The sequence below is a fragment of the Chlorella variabilis genome (genome assembly GCF_000147415.1).
Source record: "Chlorella variabilis unplaced genomic scaffold CHLNCscaffold_13, whole genome shotgun sequence".
Taxonomy (NCBI): domain Eukaryota; kingdom Viridiplantae; phylum Chlorophyta; class Trebouxiophyceae; order Chlorellales; family Chlorellaceae; genus Chlorella; species Chlorella variabilis.
This window is the reverse complement of record NW_005435075.1, coordinates 1,016,577-1,017,054: the sequence shown is the minus strand read 5'-3', so window position 1 is coordinate 1,017,054 and position 478 is coordinate 1,016,577. Positions and strand designations below refer to the sequence as shown.

Sequence of the window (478 nt, the reverse complement as noted above, 5' to 3'; positions counted from 1 at the left end):
CTGAGGATCCCCCGGGCGGCAGGGCAGGGGAGGGCGTCGCTCCGGCCGCGCCGGTACGGCACCGGCACTGTGCCGCGGCATGTGCAGACGCCCCACCGGGGCATGCTGACCAGCCGGTCCCGGGCCCCAGCATCCTGCCGCCCCTCTCCCCAGCCCAGCCCACCTGTCTGCTTGGCCAGCAGTGCGTCGGGGCGGGGGCCGTAGCGCAGCGGGTCGTCGCCGCCGCCATCCAGCGCAGCCGCCGCGTCGCCACCTCCGCCGTCGCCGCCGCCGTTGGCCGCCCTGACCGCGGCCGCCGCCCTGAGCAGCTTCTCGATCTGGTACTGCAGCTTCTTGTCGATGGGCCGGATCTTTTCCTGCGGTACCATGCGCCGCGGCGGGCGCGACCGTTCGGGGCAGGCAGGGGCCAAGGTGGCAGTGATCCACGCCTGTGCGGCGTCTCGCCACCGCCACCTCCTCACCCCGGCTAGCAGCAGAA

General features: G+C 74.7%; 1 protein-coding gene across 1 annotated transcript; it reads right to left on the bottom strand.

Annotated features, from left to right (window-relative positions):
* Window positions 1-163: 163 nt before the first annotated feature.
* On the bottom strand, window positions 164-368 carry CHLNCDRAFT_135352 (hypothetical protein; the record flags this gene model as incomplete). The annotated part of the gene is made up of 1 exon (XM_005846596.1): window positions 164-368. A coding segment is annotated over one exon (205 nt), but the record flags the coding sequence as incomplete, so codon positions are not given.
* Between the last annotated feature and the right edge of the window lie 110 nt (window positions 369-478).